The sequence below is a fragment of the Hyaena hyaena genome, unplaced genomic scaffold (assembly GCF_003009895.1).
Source record: "Hyaena hyaena isolate Hyena2069 unplaced genomic scaffold, ASM300989v1 scaffold_121, whole genome shotgun sequence".
Lineage (NCBI taxonomy): Eukaryota > Metazoa > Chordata > Mammalia > Carnivora > Hyaenidae > Hyaena > Hyaena hyaena.
Genome location: NW_024080753.1, coordinates 2,660,399 through 2,675,481, shown reverse-complemented (window position 1 = coordinate 2,675,481; position 15,083 = coordinate 2,660,399). Strand labels below are relative to the sequence as shown.

The window sequence follows — 15,083 nt, the reverse complement described above, 5'->3', positions numbered from 1 at the left end:
GGATTCTGTGACTCTCTCTCTGCCCCTCCCTTACGCACACTCTGTCTTTCCTTCAAAAATTAAACATTTTTAAAAATTAAAAAAATATATGGAAGGTTCAATACAGCAAAAAGATATAACAGTTATAAATATTTGTACATAATAACATAGCCAACAAAATATATGAAGGAAATAGAGAATTGAAGGGAGAAGTGGCTCCACATTAGTAGTGGAAGACTTGAATACTCCATTCACAATAATGCATACAATAGACAGGAGGTACGGAGATGAAAGACTTAACACCATACACCAGCTAGAGCTAACGGCACACAGCATATACCAGGGTTAGCATACACATTCATCTTAAGTGCACACGGGTCATTTTCTGGGATAGACCATGTTAGACCACATATTAAAGTCCCAGTAGATTTTAAAAGATGTTATACAAAACACCTCTGATCCTTGTGGATGAAGCTAGAAATGAGTAGCAGAACACTAAAAGTTTCACAGATTTGTAGCAATTAAATAACATACACTCGGACAACCAATGGATAAAGGAAAGCTTCACAAGGGAAATCTAAAAATATGGATGAATGAGAACAAAATCACTATATATGGGATATAGCAAAACTGTTGGCTAAGGGGCAGGTGTATAGCTATAGATACTTGATTTAAAAAATAAGAAAGACAGCAAACCAACTAGAAAAAGAAGAAACTAAACCCAAAGCTAGTAGAAGGAAGGAAATAATACAATTTAGAGAAGAGATAAAGGAAATAGAGAATAGAAAAGCAGTAGAGAGGTGATGCTTAGAAAAGGTCACCAAAACTGACAAACCTGTAGCTCAGTGGACTAAGAAGAAAAGAGGAAAGACTCAAATTACAAAAATCACAAGTGACGCAGATATATCAGACAAAGTAGACTTTAGAACAAAGACTATAATTAAGAGGCAAAGAAGAGCATCACATAAAGGGGTCAGTCCAAAAAAATAAATCTGTAAAAATTATTGCCCCAATATAAGAGGATCTAGATATATAAAGTAAATACTGATAGACCTAAAGGGAGAAGTAGACAGCAATTTATTAAGAGTAGTGCCCGCACCTAAATCAGCAGTAGGTCATCCAGACAGAAGATCAGTTAGGAGACAGCACGTTAGACTTCACGTCACAAAGCAAAGGAATATACAGTCTTCTTAAGTACACATGAAACATTTTCCATGACAGATCCTATATTAGGCCACAAAATAAGTCTTAATAAATTTAAGATGCCTGAAATCAAATCAAGCATTTTTCGATCCACAGTGGTCTGAAACTAGAAATTAACTATGTGAAGAAAATGGGAAAATTTATGACTATATGAAGATTAAACAACATGCTACTAAACAACCAATGGGTCAAAGAAGAAATAAAAATACCTTGTGACAAATGGACATGGAAATGTAACATAGGAAATTTATTGGATGCAACAAAAGCAGTTCTTTTCCCACCCCCATCTCCTGCCCAAATTACCAGTCTCTTGGTTCTGAAAACAAAAGCAATTCTAAAAGGGAAGTACATAGCTGATAAATACCTACCCCAAGAAATAAAAGTCTCAGACAACTTTATACCTCAAGGAACTAGAAAAAGAAGAACAAATCAGACTTAGTTAGCAGAAGGAAGGAAATAACAGACTAGTACAGAAATAAATGAAATGGAGACTATAGTGACAATAGAAAAGATCATTGAAACTAAGAGTTAGTTCTTTGAAAAGATAAAATAAACCTTTAGCTAGATTCACCAAGAAAGAGGATTCAAGGAAATGAAAAAAAAGTTACAAATAGAAAGGATCATGAGAGATTACTATGAACAAATATATGCTAGCAAATTGGGCAATTTAGAAGAAATGGATTTGTTTCTGGAAATGTACAACCTACCAAGTTTGAATCATGAAGTAGAAAGCCTAAATAGAACAGTTACTAGTAAAATAGTTGAATCAGTCATCAGAAACCTCCTAATCCTCTAGTACCAGACAGCTTCACTAGTGAATTCTACCTGACATTGAAAGAAGAATTAATACCAATCCTTCTCAAACTCTCTCAAAAAAAAAAAAAAGAAGAAGAAGAAGAAGAGGCGAGAACTCTATTACACATGTTTTATGAGGCCAGCATTACCCTAATACCAAAACCAGACAAGAAGGACACAAGACAAGAAAATTATAGGCTAATATTCTGATGGGCATAGATGCAAAAATCTTCAACAGGTATTAGTATACTCAGTTCAATAATACATTAAAAGGACCATACACCTTGATGAAGTGGGTCTTATTCCAGAAATGTAAGGTTCATCATCTGCAGATTAGTCAACGTGATACACATAACACATTAACAAAATGAAGGATAAAAACTGTATCAATGTCAACATGTGGAAAAAACATTTGACAAAATTCAGCATCCATTTATAACTCTCAGTAAAGCCAGCATAGAGGGACCATACCTCAACATAATAAAGGCCATATATGACAAGCCCACAGCTAATATTGTACTCAGTGGTGAGCTGAAAGCACTTCCTATAAGATCACAAAGAAGAAACAGATGCCTGCTCTCCCCACTTTTATTCAGTGTAGTTGGAAGTACTAGCCAGAGCAGCTAGGCAAGTAAAAAATTAAAGGCCTCCAAATTAGAAAGCAAGAAGTGAAACTGTCACCATTTGCAGGTGACTTGATATTGAACGTAGAAAACCCTAAAGACTCCCATCAGAAAACTGTTTGCATATTCAAATTTAGTAAAATTGCAAGATACAAAATCACACGCAAGTCTGTTGCATTTCTGTACATTAATAATGAACTATCAGAGAAATTAAGAAAATAATCCTATTTACAGTTGCATCAAAAAAGTAGAAAGCTAGTAATAAATTTAATCAAAAAGGTGAAAGACCCGTCAGTATATGGAGAAGTACAAGACATTAAGAAAGAAGTTGAAGACATAAATGGAAAGATACTCTTTGCCTATGAATCGGAGGAATTCATATTGTTAAAATGTCTGTACTTCCTAAAACAATATTAATCCCTACCAAAATTAGAATGGCGTTTTTCAGAAATAGAACAATCCTAAAATTTATATGGAATCGTAAAAAACTTCAAATAGCCAAAGTAATCTCAAGAAAGAACAAAGTTGGAGGCATCACGCTCCCTGATTTCAAAGTAAATTACAGAGCTATACTAATGAAAACAGTACATTTGCATAAAAACAGGCATATAGATTAATGGTACGGAAAACAAAGCCCAGAAATAAACCCATAAACACACGAGCAATTAATTTATGGAAAAGGAGTCAAGAGGGGCTCTTCAGTAAATGCTGTTGAGAAGATTGAATGACCGCATGGAAAAGAATGAAACTAGAACAGCATCTTACACATGCAAAGCTTAACTCAGATTGAACTAAAGAATGTGAGCCATGAAACCATAAAACTCCTAGGAGAAAAAAGGAGGGCAAGCCCCTTGATACAGGTTTTAGTGATTTTTTTGAATCTGATGCCAAAAGCAAAAGCAGCTAAGGCAAAAATGAACACATAGGAATGTCAGGTGAGGAACCTGCAAGCAGGGTGCTGGGGTGGGTGGGGGGAGGCTCAGTCGGTTAAGCGTGCCAACTTTCAGCTCAGGTCATGATCTCACAGTTCGTGGGTTCAAGTCCTGCATCGGGCTCTCTGCTGTCAGCACACCTGCTTCAGATCCTCTGTACTCCCCCTTTGTCCCTCCCTCCCTCCCTCTCTTTCTAAAATAAACAAACATTTAAAAAATCTTTTTAAAAAATATGCACAAGGCGCCTGCGTGGCTCAGTTGTTTGGGCGACTGACTTCACTCAGGTCATGATCTCACAGATTGTGAGTTCGAGCCCCATGTCAGGCTCTGTGCTGACAGCTCAGAGCCTGGAGCTGCTTCAGATTGTCTCCCTCTCTCTGCCCCTCCCCCACTTGTGCTGTGTCTCGCTCACTCTCTCAGAAAATGAATACACATTTTTAAAAAATGTTTTTTAATCTGCACAGCAAAGGAAATCAACAAAATGAAAAGGCATCCTACTGAATGGGAGAAAATATTTGCAAATCATGTATCTCATAAGGGACTAATATCCAAAATATATAAAGAACTCATAAAATTCAATATCAAAAATGAACAGGGGTGCCTGGGTGTCGCGGTTGGTTTAGCATCCAATTTCGGCTCAGGTCAGGATTTCACAGTTTGTGAGTTCTAGCCCCGCATCGGGCTCTGTGCTGACAGCTCAGAACCTAGAGCCTGCTTCACATTCTGTGTGTGTATGTCTGTCTCTCTCTCTGCCCCCGCCCCACTTGTGTGCGTGGCTCTCTCTCTTAAATAAACATTAAAAAATTTTTAATGAACAATCAGATTAAGAAATGGGTAGAAGATCTGAACATAAATTTTTCCACAGAAGACACACAATTGTCAACAGATAAATGAGTTACTAGGGAAATGCAAATCAGAACTTCACACACATCGAGATATCTCACACCTGTTAGAAAAGATTATTATCAAAAAGACGGGAAATAACAAGCATTGGCAAGAATGTGGGAAAACCAGAACCTTATGCACTGTTTGTGGGATTGTAAATTGGTGCAGCCAATGGAAAACAGTATGGAGTTTCCTCAGAATACTTAGTAGAACTGTCGTATGATCTAGTAATTTTACCTCTGGGTATTTATCCGAGGAAAATGAAAACACTAACTCAGAAAGAAATATGCATGTTCATTGCATTATTTACAATAGTGAATAATACACAATGGGAGAAATATAGTGTCTTCGTTAAGTGGTATTAAGAAAATTGGACAGCCACATGCAAAAAAGTGAAGCTGGATTGGATCACTGTCTCACACCATAGGTAAAAGTTAACTCAAACAAAGTGTATTAAAGACTCGAATGTGGGGGCGCCTGGGTGGCTCCGTTGGTTAAGCATCTGACTTTGGCTCGGGTCATGATCTCGTAGTTTGTGAGTTCCAGGCCCATGTCAGGCTCTGTGCTGACAGCTCAGAGCCTGGAGCCTGCTTCAGATTCTGCGACTCCTTCTCTCTCTGCTCCTCCCCTGCTCATGCTCTGTCTCTCAAAAAATAAATGTTAAAAAAAAAAAAAAAACTTGAATGTAATTGAATGTAAGGCATGAAATTGTAAAGCTCCTAGAAGAAAACGTAGATGGTAAGCTCATTGATACATTTCTTGGAATGGATAAATTGTGGTGTATACATATGGTGAATATTATTCATAGAAAATAATGGAATTTTGCCATTCATGACTGTGGATAGACCCTGAGGGCTTTGGTGTATGTGTAATAAGTCAGAGAAAGCCAAATACTGAATGAAATGAAGTCTTAACATATATATATTAGACCCTAAGCTCATAGATACGGAAGACAAATTGGTGGTTTCCAGAGGCAGGAGTAGGGGATAGGAAAGATGGGTGAACTGTTTTTATTTTTAGTTTAAATAAGTTGAGTTTTTAAGAATATGGGCTCAAGTAGACATTTCTCCAAAGAGGACATGCAGATTGCTAATAAGCACATAAGGATGTTCAGTGTCACTAATAATTAGGGAAAGACAAATTTGAGCTACAGTGAGATCCCACCCCATCCCATCCCATCCCATCAGGATGGCTACCACCGAAAATCTCCCCCAGGTGCTTGGGTGGTTCAGTTGGTTAAGTGTGGACTCCTGATTTCATCCAGCTCTGGGTTTTGACTTAGGTCATGATCTCGTGGTCGTGACATGGAGCCCTGCATTGGGCTCTGTGCTGACGTCACAGATCCTACTTGGGCTTCTCTCTCCACCCCTCCCCTGCTCGTGTGCACTCCCTCTCTCAATCTCTCTCTCAAAATAAACTTAAAAAAAAAAAACCTAGAAAATGTAGAGGATGTGGAGAAATTGGAACCTTTTGTTCACTGTTGGTAGTAATGTAAAATGGTATGGCTGCTGTGGAAAATAGTATGGCAGTTCCTCAGAGAACTGGGGTGCCTGGGTGGCTCACTCTGTTAGGTGTCTGCCTCTTGATTTTGGCTCAGGTCATGATCTCATAGTCCTTAGATCGAGCGTGGAGCCTGCTTGGAATTGAGATGCTTTCTCTCTTTCTCTCGCTCTTTTTCTGTCTTCCCTCCTCCCCATTCTAAAAAAAATTAAATAAAATTAATGTACTATATAATCCAGCAATTCCACTTCCGTGTGTACAATCCCAAAGAACGGAGAGCAGGGACTCATGTAATTATTAGGACACCTGTTTTCATAGCATCATTATTCACCATGGCCACAATGTGGAAGCAGCCCAAGTGTCCATCAGCGGATGAAAGAATACACAAAATATGGTATATTCATACAGTGGTATATTATACAGCCTAGAAAGTAGGGAAGTTTTGTAATATGCTACAGAATGGATGAACATTGAGGACATTGTGCTAAGTAAAATAACCCAGCTGCAAAAGTCAAATAGTGTACGAGTTTACTTATTTCGGGTCCTTAAGAGTATTCAAGTTCACAGAAGCTAAATTGTAGGATGCTGGTTGCCAGTGGCTGGGGAGGAGAGGGTGGCATGTTACTATTAACAGGCATAGACTTTTAGTCTGGAAGGACTATGCTAATAGAATGGATTGGGGCAAGGAGGAAAATCTGTTGAGATGGTGCTGTGTTAAGCTGTGCCTTAATTTAGTCAATTTAGTGGAAAGAAGAGAAAATGTTGTCATTTGTAGTGTGTAGAGGACTTTAACTGTATTATTTCCCTATTTACTTGTGTTAGTTGCTGTACTTCTAATGCCTTGTTGTTGGATCTATTTCAGACTTTGGGGTTAGTGCTTTTTTAGCAACTGGTGGTGATATTACCCGAAATAAAGTGAGAAAGACGTTTGTTGGAACTCCTTGCTGGATGGCACCTGAAGTTATGGAACAGGTACTCTTTGTCCTTTGTCTTTTAAAGATGGTTTAGGGTTTTTGTTACAGAATGGAAAACCAGAGCGGTGTCTGCTTCTGTTTGGGACACAGGTCCCCCTCACTGAACAATGCGGTTTGTGCCTATGAGGACTTTTGGGAGCTGAGACGGTGCAAAGCGAAGAAGCGATTACCTTTCATTGATTGGGAAAAGTTGTTTAGCGTTCCCAGACCTAAAAAATAACCTCCCTGAGGCTTCTCTGATGCCAGAGAACACATCTTGCTGTTGGATGCACAGAATAACCGGAGAGAAAGAGCAGATGCCCACACACTTCCCGGCTCCGACGGCCTGACGCCGTGCGTGGCTCCTGGGGACCGAGCTGGGCGCCACCGGTCTCTCCACGCCGCCTCCGCCACGGCCGGCCGCCCACGCTGAACTCCGCTTTCGCTTTTTGCCTTTTTTCACAAACGTGGAAATCCTCCAGGTTTCTTTCAATAAAGTAGAAACAGGCACGACTGTAGGTCTTCCGTGTGAGCCAGATGGCTTTAACGGGAACTTCCAGAAAGTAGAGGATGCCTGTGCCACGTTAGCTGTGGGAGATGCGTGTCTCTGCCCTTGGTTAAGGCGGCCATGCACTCTTTAGAACAACAGCAAAAAGCCTCTCGATCTTTCTAAGTGGTCTGTAAAACTGGAGCTTTCTACCCCGCCCAGCCTGAGCAGTAGTATAATGAAGACTGGTTCAGCACTCGGGCCCACGTGACCAATTACATGCCCTCATCTTTTGCTCACAACTCCATTTCCGTTTGCTCGGAAACCGCTGCGCTCAGCCAGCCGCGTGCGGGGGCTGCTGTTCTCAGCCCGCCCCGTGTCGGATTCCTTGTCCCGCTCGTTGGCTTTCGGCCTCCGCTCCCCTCGTCTCATTCTCCCCCTTCCTGTCGGGCCGCTTCTCCGACTCCTTCTCTGCCTTTCCCTCTGTGTCCCCGGACCTTGTTCTCGAATTCTTCTCTCACTAATGTGTCTCATCTCCACTTCCCACCTGTTACATTTGCTAAAGTATGTCCATGCCGGTCTTTCTTCCTAAGCCTCAGCTCCACAGGGATATTTACATACATGTCCTAGAAATAGACGAAAGTCGGGATGTCGAACCGAATCCACTTTCAGTGCCTACGATGGCTGTACTGGCCCAGTGGGCGGGGAGGCGTCCGCACCCTAGGGGAGCTCGTGCGGGGCCCACAGCACCTGGTTCTGGGCCAGGGAGACCGACGGCACGCTGGTGGTCGCACATGCGCGTGGCGGCAGGGAGGACACGCGTGTCAGCGGGGGCTGTGTTCGGGAGGACAGTGAGTGGACAGTTGCTTTTTGTGTCAAGAGAGTGAGGTGGGCCTGCGTTTCCCGGTGACGGTGTGATTGGCTTGTCTGAAGGCCTCTGAGGGCGGGCGGAGCTGGGGCTGGGGGACCTTATCCTCGGGAGCAGGCTGGAGGGGGCACTTGCACTTGGCTCATCAGAGGTCCACCCACCTACCGGGGGTCAAGGCAGCACATCGTGTGGGCTTTAATTAATTTCAGGCGTCACACTACACCTCCCCCCCACACCCTCAAGCCTATTTCTTGTCCTGTGTTGCTTAGGATGGGAAAGAAAAATATTTAACTTTATAATGTGCTCGTGACAGTATAAAAGGAAAGAAATTTGGCAACACACATTAAGAACTTTGAAAAAATTCACACCCCTTATATCTTTTTTCATCATAAAAGTTACATTATCGAACAGGTTAAAACAGTACCGTAACGGGTTAAAACAATACCGTGACAGAGAAAATTTGGAGAACAGGACTTACCACTGGGCTATCTATCAATTTTGTTCTAGTTCTTTTTCTAAAAAAAAAAAAAAAAAAAAACGAAAAAAGAAAAACAAAAAAACCATATAGAGGGGCGCCTGCGTGGCTCAGGCAGTTAAGTGTCTGACTTCGGCTCAGGTCATGACCTTGCAGTTTATGGGTTCGAGCCCCATGTTGGGCTCTGTGCTGATAGCTCAGAACCTGGAATCTGCTTCGGATTCTGTGTCTCCCTCTCTCTGCCCCTCCCCAGCTCATGCTCTCTCAAAAATAAACATTAAAAAATTTTTAATAAAAAATTTAAAAAGGCAAATACATTCTGTACTTTTATAATAGTATCCAAACTTGTGAAGAATTTTGTACTCTTTTTTCTTCATAAATGCTTTATCACAAGTAGTTTTCCATATTTTTAGATAGAATTCATTTACATTGCTTTTAGTTGACTAGTTAACATTTCATTGGACTGAGTGTACCATACTTAACAATTTCACCATTGTTGGGGGACGTTTATTCAGATTGCTTTTTCTTCCCCTGTTAACCAAGTATATTTAGCTTTTGCTTACTCTGGATTATTGGTTTAAAACTTATGAATGCTTCCGTTGGGCGCCTGGACGGCTCAATTGGTTGGGAGTCCGACTTCAGCTCGGGTCATGATCTCACGGTTTGTGGGTTTGAGTCCCATGTTGGGCTCTGTGCTGACAGCTGAGAGCCTGGAGCTGCTTCGGATTCTGTGTCTCCCTCTTTCTCTGCCCCTCCCCTGCTCATGCTGTCTCTGTCTCTCTCTCTCTCAAAAATAAATAAGCTTTAAAAAATATTTTTAATTAAAAAAGCTCATGAACACTCTGATGGCTTTTGATAGATGTTAGAAGCTTACTTTCGAAAGTGCTTTCAGGGGCACCTGCCTGGCTCAGTCAGAAGAGTGTGTAACGCTTGATACCTGGGTTGTGGGTCCAAGCCCCATGCTGGGTGTAGAGATTACTAAAAAGAGAAATAAAATAAGATAAAAGTGCTTTTACGGTGGCAAAAGCAATCACATACCTCTTCCTGGTCTTTACAGGTCCGAGGCTATGATTTCAAGGCGGACATCTGGAGTTTTGGGATCACAGCAATTGAACTGGCCACAGGGGCAGCCCCTTATCATAAGTATCCACCAATGAAGGTGAGGTTCACAGCCAGCACCCTGCCCCAGCCCGTCCCAGTTTTGTTCAGAGACTAATCCTACCATAAATGGATTGGAAAAGGGTATGTTGTTTAACTGTAAAGTGGGAAGCTATTTTGAGGCAAAGGGATGGTTTACTTTTTAAAGCGGGGGAGCGGAGGAGATGAGGTTCACGTTTCACCCATTACCGGCCGTGACGCCAGAATTGGAGCCAGACATAGACACATGTTAACCTGTTTGCTCAAAGTGAGAAATATCTCCAGCTTTTAGTACTTCCATTTCAGCAAATATAAATTTAATCTGAAAAGCAAGTATTAATTGTGACTAGAGCCCCTTTTTATTCTTTAGTGTTGACTCTGTATTCAGAAAAATGGCTTGGCTTGTGGGGCGCCTGGGGGGCTCAGTCGGTTAAGCGTCTGACTTCGGTTCAGGTCATGATCTCCCTGTTGATGGGTTTGGGCTCTGTGTCAGGCTCTGCACTGACAGCTCAGAGCCTAGGTCCTGCTTCGGAGTCTCTGTCTCCCTCCCTCTGTCTCTGTCCTTCCCCTACGTGTGTTCTCTCTCTCAAAAATAAATGAATGAATTTAAAGAAAACAAATGAAACATGGCTTATCTTTTATTAAAAAAGGCACACAGTCTAGAAAGCCACAGATCACCTCAAATGCCACCACGTAAGTAATTACCTTCGTTACAAAGAAGGAAGAGATTTAGGATGGACAGAGTAACTGAAACAGTTACTGCAGAGAAGGCGGAAGAGAGCGACCGGGAGGAGGCTGCAGGCCTCGCAAGCAGGCGCGTCAGTGACTCCCGTGATAGAAGCGCCGGGAAGCACGGGCCGGTTACAGAGGTCCTGCTGACGTGGAGCCACGGATAGGCCAGGCAGCGGGGCCCCGCTGTTGTGCCACGGTTTTATTTATTATTTTGTTTTACTTTTTTATTTTGCTATGATTTTACTTTTATTTATTTTTAAATGTTTATTTTTGAGAGAGTGCAAGCGAGAGAGGGGCAGAGAGGGGGACAGAGGAGCCCAAGTGGGCTGTGCACTGACAGGCTGACAGCAGCGAGCCTGAGCCTGACGCGGGGCTCAAACCCCCGAACTGTGACATCGCGCCCTGAGCTGAAGTCAGATGCGCAACCAACTGAGCGCCCCCCCCCCGCGCGCGCCCTGATTTTACTGTTTTTTTTTTTTTTTTTAAAGTACTTTGGTAATATAAGAATGGGGACAGAGGGGGCGCCGGGGGGGCTCAGTCGGTGAAGTGTCCGACTCTTGATTTCAGCTCAGGTCATTATATCGCTCTTTGGGAGTTCAAACCCCACACCAGGCTCTGTGCTAACAGTGCAGAGCCTGCTTTGGATTCTTTCTCTCTCTCTCTTTCTCTCTCAAAATAAATAAATAAAAGGAAAAACAGAATGGGGACAGAGGACCTGAAGAAAGGGTTCTTTTTTTTTTTTTTAATGTTTATTTTGAGAGCAGGAGAGCGTGAGCAGGGGAGGGGCAGATAGAGAAGGAGACAGAGAATCCAAATCAGGTCCTGCTCCATCAGCGCCAAGCCCGATATGGGGCCCAAGCCCGCCAACCGTGAGATCATGACCTGAGCCAAAGTCGGACGCTGACCAGACTGAGCCCCCAGGCGCCCCGTGGAGGAAGGTTTCTAACTAAGGGGCAGTCATTGCCAGTGCTGTTGAGCCCTTGCAGGCACGTGACCTAGGAAGCCAGCCGTCTGTAGGATATTACCTGTGTGGAAAAGACCTGAATAACACTGTGTTCCAGACACTGGGGCTAGCTGTGAACCCTCAGAAAATACAGCCTCCTCATGGATTGTGAGGTTGCCTATATTGGAGAATGTTGGCCACAGTACTTTACTGAGCGTGTAGGAGTTTATGTTGTATCGGAAATTCTTCCAGGTTTTAATGCTGACACTACAAAATGATCCTCCTTCTCTGGAAACGGGCGTTCAAGATAAAGAAATGCTGAAAAAATACGGAAAATCATTTAGGAAAATGATTTCATTGTGCCTTCAAAAGGATCCAGAAAAAAGGTAAAGGAGATAAAGCTTACGTTTGTCTTCATCAAACATGTAAACCATTGTGGGAAGTCTAAGTACCACATACACACATTTATGTGCAGGAAATTGTTTCCGCATATTCAGGTATATTTACATAAGTATAAGCTTTAGAAAAAATATGCAGAGATTATTACACTAGATTGGAAATGAATTAATTAGTTACTTTCCTCCCTTCTTCTTTTTTTTTTTTTTTAAATATTTTTTATTTATTTCTAGGAGAGAGAGAGACAGCATGAGCAGGGGAGGGTCAGAGAGAGAGGGAGTGACACACTCTGAAACAGGCTCCAGGCTCTGAGCTGGCAGTCAGCACAGAGCCCGACGCGGGGCTCGAACCCACGAACCGCGAGGTCATGACCTGAGCGAAAGTCGGACGCTTAACCAACTAAGCCACCCGGGCGCCCCTCCTCCCTTCTTATTAGTATACAGTGTGTATTCTAAACAGTTCAGCTATTTCCTGGTTAGGATTTTATACATTTGTACATTGTGAACTCTGTTAATACCAAGTTAGTGGGAGAACTTGTTTTCAATTTGTGCGTAAAAGTCATAAGCAGACAAGTATCTTAATCCTGTTTACAATTTTAATAACAAAGGAAATACACATAGCCAATGTTATATCTACTGCCACATAATCATATATGCATTTCCTTATTGGAAAGGTTTTAAGAAGTGTACCAAAGATTCAAAGCCATTACTTGTTTACACTAGACAGATTGGATGGCAAGTAAGTCAATAAACATGGTCTGATGGGTGTCTCTCTATGAATTAAACAGAATCAAATAATGTTGGAAGTCACTGAGTACAGCCTTTTATCTGTGAGGTCAACCAGCTACCTAGTCATTGAGGTGGGACTTAAATCCAAAACTTCTGATTCTGAACTAGGTTCAGTTTTTTCTATATCTCATTTTTCTGGTTTACATGTATATTACACTGTTTTTTAGCACTAAGAGTTTTTGAATTTTGATTTCTGTAAAAATCAACAAAAATAAAAGATTGTAATTGACATCCTTAGTCATGTCCTTAGTATACTTAGTGGGGCTTCAGAATTTATTGCCAGCAGTATTGGAAAGGGTAGGAAAAATAGGTAGCAGAGGCCAAACTTGTGCTATTAGAACTTTGTTTCTGAACAAATTGGTATAAAAGAGGGAGACTTTTGCTTCTGCTTTAGTTAATTAACTAAAATAACAGAATTCTTTTGTTACAAACACCTATAAATGCTGAATAAATTTATCAAACTTAAGAATAAAAACCAAATCCAGAGATAAGTTTACCATGAAGGGAGGCCCTCAGGTGCCAAAAATCATGAGGGAGACCTAAGTCAGAGAAGAAATGTCATGAGCTAATCCTGTGGCTGCCCTCAGTGGGACCCTGTTCATTTTAATAACCTACTGGGTTAGATTTCAAACTCCCACGTGGGACTGGAAATGAGATACTGGGTCTGGCCACCGAGGATCCAAACTGACATCCCTGCTTAAGACTAAGACTTCCACAAGCCGGCCTTCTGAGTAAAAGGATGGTTCGGAAAACAAAATATGTGTCCATCATCACAAAACACGGCAAAAATTTCTCTTGAATAATCAAATCCTCTGGCTTGGACATTGTGTGGGTTGACAGTCTGAATTTATACTACCCATATTATCCAGGAACCCACAAGATTAGAGAGTAAAAAAAAAAATATTGCCAAGCCAGTTTTATTTCTGACAGAAGCTACTAGAAAACTATACTGTTCAAACTGTTCCAAACTCGAGATCCAGGAGATTCCTGCAGGTAATGCCCCATTGAAGAGACCACAGTCCGAAATTATAAGGCACACAGTAAGATACTGCACAGCAAACTGGAGTCCATAGCCACAGCAGGCAGAAGAATTAGGGCCCCAGGATCTTTGGGTAATGCAGAGATTATTTAAAATACTTAAACTCCTAGTGGAAGGAATCAAAACCATAAGAAAAGAATGTGACTATGACCAAGAAAACAAAACAAATGAAGCTGCTTAGAAATGAAAAGTACAGTAATAAAAATGTAAAACTTAATGGAGTCCCTTGACTCTAGGTTAGACTTCGTGTCTTGCTTCTGATGAATAGAGTATGAAAAAGGAAAAATAGTAGCTTTAGAGCAGACAGACGTGGTGGACAGCTCCTTCACAAGTGATCCAGGCTAACATCACCAGGAAGAAGACATACTGATTATGATATTCTCCCCGATATAAGGTGAAGGGCATATCACCTCGGAAGTGTTCCTTCCCCAAATCTTTAACTTCAGTCTGTAGTGACAAAACATCAGACACACCCAAATTGAGGAATATGCTACAGACTCCCTGACCGGCACTCTTCACAAGTAAGGAAAGGGATGCCTGAGAAAGTGTCCCAGATTGGAGGAGATTAAGGAGACATGAAGACTAACTGAAACATGGTGTCCTGAATTAGCTTGTGGAACAGAAAAGGACGTTATGCAAACCTGGGGAAATCTGAATAAAGTCTACAGTTTATAGTGTTACACCAATATTAATATGTTAAAGGCTGTAAGTGGGGTGCCTGGGTGGCCCCATTAGTTAAGTGTCCGACTCCAGCTCAGGTCGTGATCTCATGGTTTGTGGTTTTGAGCTCCATGTCGGGCTCTGTGCAGACAGCTCGGAGCCTGGAGCCTGCTTCAGATTCTGTCTCTCTCTCTCTCTCTGCCCCTCCCCAGTGTGTGGGCACGGGCTCTCTCTCAAAAATAAATAAATATAAATGTTAAAAAAAATAAAGTCTATAATAGTATAGGAGTGTTAATGTTTTTAGTTGGGTTGACATCTTGATAATTACACCATGGTTATATAAGATGTTCGCATTAGGGGAAGCTGGTGATGCATATGTAGGAACTCTGTAGTGTCTTTGCATCTCTTCTGTAAGCCTAAAATTATTTCAAAATAAAAAAGTTTTTTAAAAAAGAAAAATATCTAGAGGCTGTAGAACATCTATTTCCAGTTTGTAAGCCAAAATTATACCTTGTTTAGAACACTTCTAAGTTAAGAAAAAAATTTAGATGGGTTGGTTAAACAGAACAGTCAATAAAACACACTAAAAGAGAATTATTTATTGGCTACTAATCAAGTTACCAGGTACTGTTGTAAACACTTGACATAAATCATTTTAGCATATATCATCCCTTGAGGATGACACTGT

The 15,083-nt window shown here is 41.5% G+C and overlaps 1 protein-coding gene across 1 annotated transcript in view; it reads left to right on the top strand.

Annotated features, from left to right (window-relative positions):
• OXSR1 (oxidative stress responsive kinase 1) overlaps positions 1-15,083 on the top strand; it is a 98,766-nt gene that overhangs the window by 59,054 nt on the left and 24,629 nt on the right. The window contains exons 6-8 of the mRNA XM_039237205.1: positions 6,780-6,889; positions 9,758-9,859; positions 11,765-11,898. Coding sequence (XP_039093136.1) covers positions 6,780-6,889; positions 9,758-9,859; positions 11,765-11,898 — 346 coding nt within the window. The remainder of the gene's footprint in view (positions 1-6,779; positions 6,890-9,757; positions 9,860-11,764; positions 11,899-15,083) is intronic.